The sequence below is a fragment of the Sinocyclocheilus rhinocerous genome, unplaced genomic scaffold (genome assembly GCF_001515625.1).
Source record: "Sinocyclocheilus rhinocerous isolate Xijiao unplaced genomic scaffold, SAMN03320098_v1.1 C36759278, whole genome shotgun sequence".
Classification (NCBI taxonomy): domain Eukaryota; kingdom Metazoa; phylum Chordata; class Actinopteri; order Cypriniformes; family Cyprinidae; genus Sinocyclocheilus; species Sinocyclocheilus rhinocerous.
Window position 1 is genome coordinate 1 of NW_015785653.1, and position 1,700 is coordinate 1,700.

Genomic DNA, 1,700 nt, shown 5'->3' on the forward strand with positions numbered 1-1,700 from the left:
CTATAGAATCAAACAAACAAAACATAAGGGTTTTCTAAATGTGTTAATATCTTTGAGATGCTAGTATATTGTTTAACTGCTATTAGATAAAATAGCATGTACTTGTAAAACATGTTTTACATTGTAAATCTATGTCATGTCAGTATCACTGAGATACTTATAATTTTTATAAGTATTATTTTGAAAAAAAAAATATTTTTTCAATTTAATTTCAGTTTTAGTAATTTTGTTGTGGTTTGTTATTAGTTTCTTAATGTCTATACAATTTTTATTTTTAGTTTGTTTATTTAGTACAGCAAATTAAACTAAATGAAAATATGAAATGTTTCCTTGTCAACTAGCCAAAATAAACTAGTCTAATACCATTACCGCTTATTTCATTTTATTTTATTTTTTGTTAACTATAATAAATATTTCACGAGAGAGAAACTGCATTGAAGATTTTCCATTGACATTTAATGGCATGAATAAAAAGTCATTTATCTGAATGAATTCCAAAACAACTACTATCGCTCAAACACAAGCACTAGTTCACAGTGAGGAGTGTGTGGAAACAGGTCCACAGGGACGGCCACAGTTGGTTTGAAGGCTTCTCCAATGATCTTCCTCTTATAGTCTGAACTGCACAGGCCTATAAAGTTCCTCATTGCCTCCCCATCAGGTTTGCATGATATATAGACAAACCTTCTTATGGCTGGGTGGTTCCTCAAGGCTCTGACAACTCGATAATGTAGGCCAGCCCTGGACGGATTCACAACAGCTATCAGCCCGCCGTCAGAATTCAAAGTGGCCATCAGATTTGGTAGAACAACTTCCGCTTTGCCTGAGAGATATTCACAATTATGAACTCTGTTTAGTGCTGCATTAAACTTGGCGTCCTCAACCGCCTGCTCAATGAGCTCGATGCCAATGACTCTCTCCATCTGTGGCGATAACGAAATGCCAATAGCTCCAGTACCACAGCAGACGTCCAGCAGAGTGCCCCCAACACAAGCCCGATTCAGCTCCGCAACAGTCTTGTACAAAGCTTCTGCCGCGCCCCGATTCACCTGGAAGAAAGAATCAGCGGAAATGCGGAACCTGAAGCCAAGCACCTCCTCAAAGATATGGGGCTGTCCGTGCAGAAGCTGATAGGGGGATTGTTCATGACTGCAACGGGTCATTGTGGTCTCCTGGAAGTACAGAGAATCCAGTTGACAAACTGCTCCTGGACCTTGTGTGAAGTACTCCACCAGAGCAGCTTTATGGACGGCTATCTCCTCAGGCGTTAGGGTTTGGGGATGGAAGTAAACTATGGCCATCGTGTGACCGGCGGAATTTGTTCTTATCGTGATTTCTCTCCAGTGACCACCATCGTGAAGTAAAATGCATGGTTTGAGTGGTGAGAGGCGTATAAAATCTTCATAGTGCCTTGCAACCATCTTGTGTTTTGAAGGCATGTTCAGGAGATGGTCACCGTGGACACAGACAATGTTGCCTGCTTTACCAGTGCCGATATAAAATCCAACAGTTTTTGGATTCCCATCTACCCCTATGTTGACAGAGAAAGTTGATTTGTTGCGGTATCCATCACTCACTGGTGAGGCTACTATGGGAAGGAGGGGGAATCTTAAGTCATTTGAAAAAGGGTGCATTGAATCCTGAGCTAGTTGCTTTGTCATCTCAAGTAAGATCTTGTGCTGCTGCTCTTGTTTCCACTG

At 40.8% G+C, this 1,700-nt stretch overlaps 1 protein-coding gene across 1 annotated transcript; it reads right to left on the minus strand.

Moving 5' to 3' along the window:
* Positions 1–452: 452 nt before the first annotated feature.
* Positions 453–1,694, minus strand: trmt2b (tRNA methyltransferase 2 homolog B; the record flags this gene model as incomplete). Its single annotated transcript, XM_016547916.1, has 1 exon — positions 453–1,694. A coding segment is annotated over one exon (1,188 nt), but the record flags the coding sequence as incomplete, so codon positions are not given.
* Between the last annotated feature and the right edge of the window lie 6 nt (positions 1,695–1,700).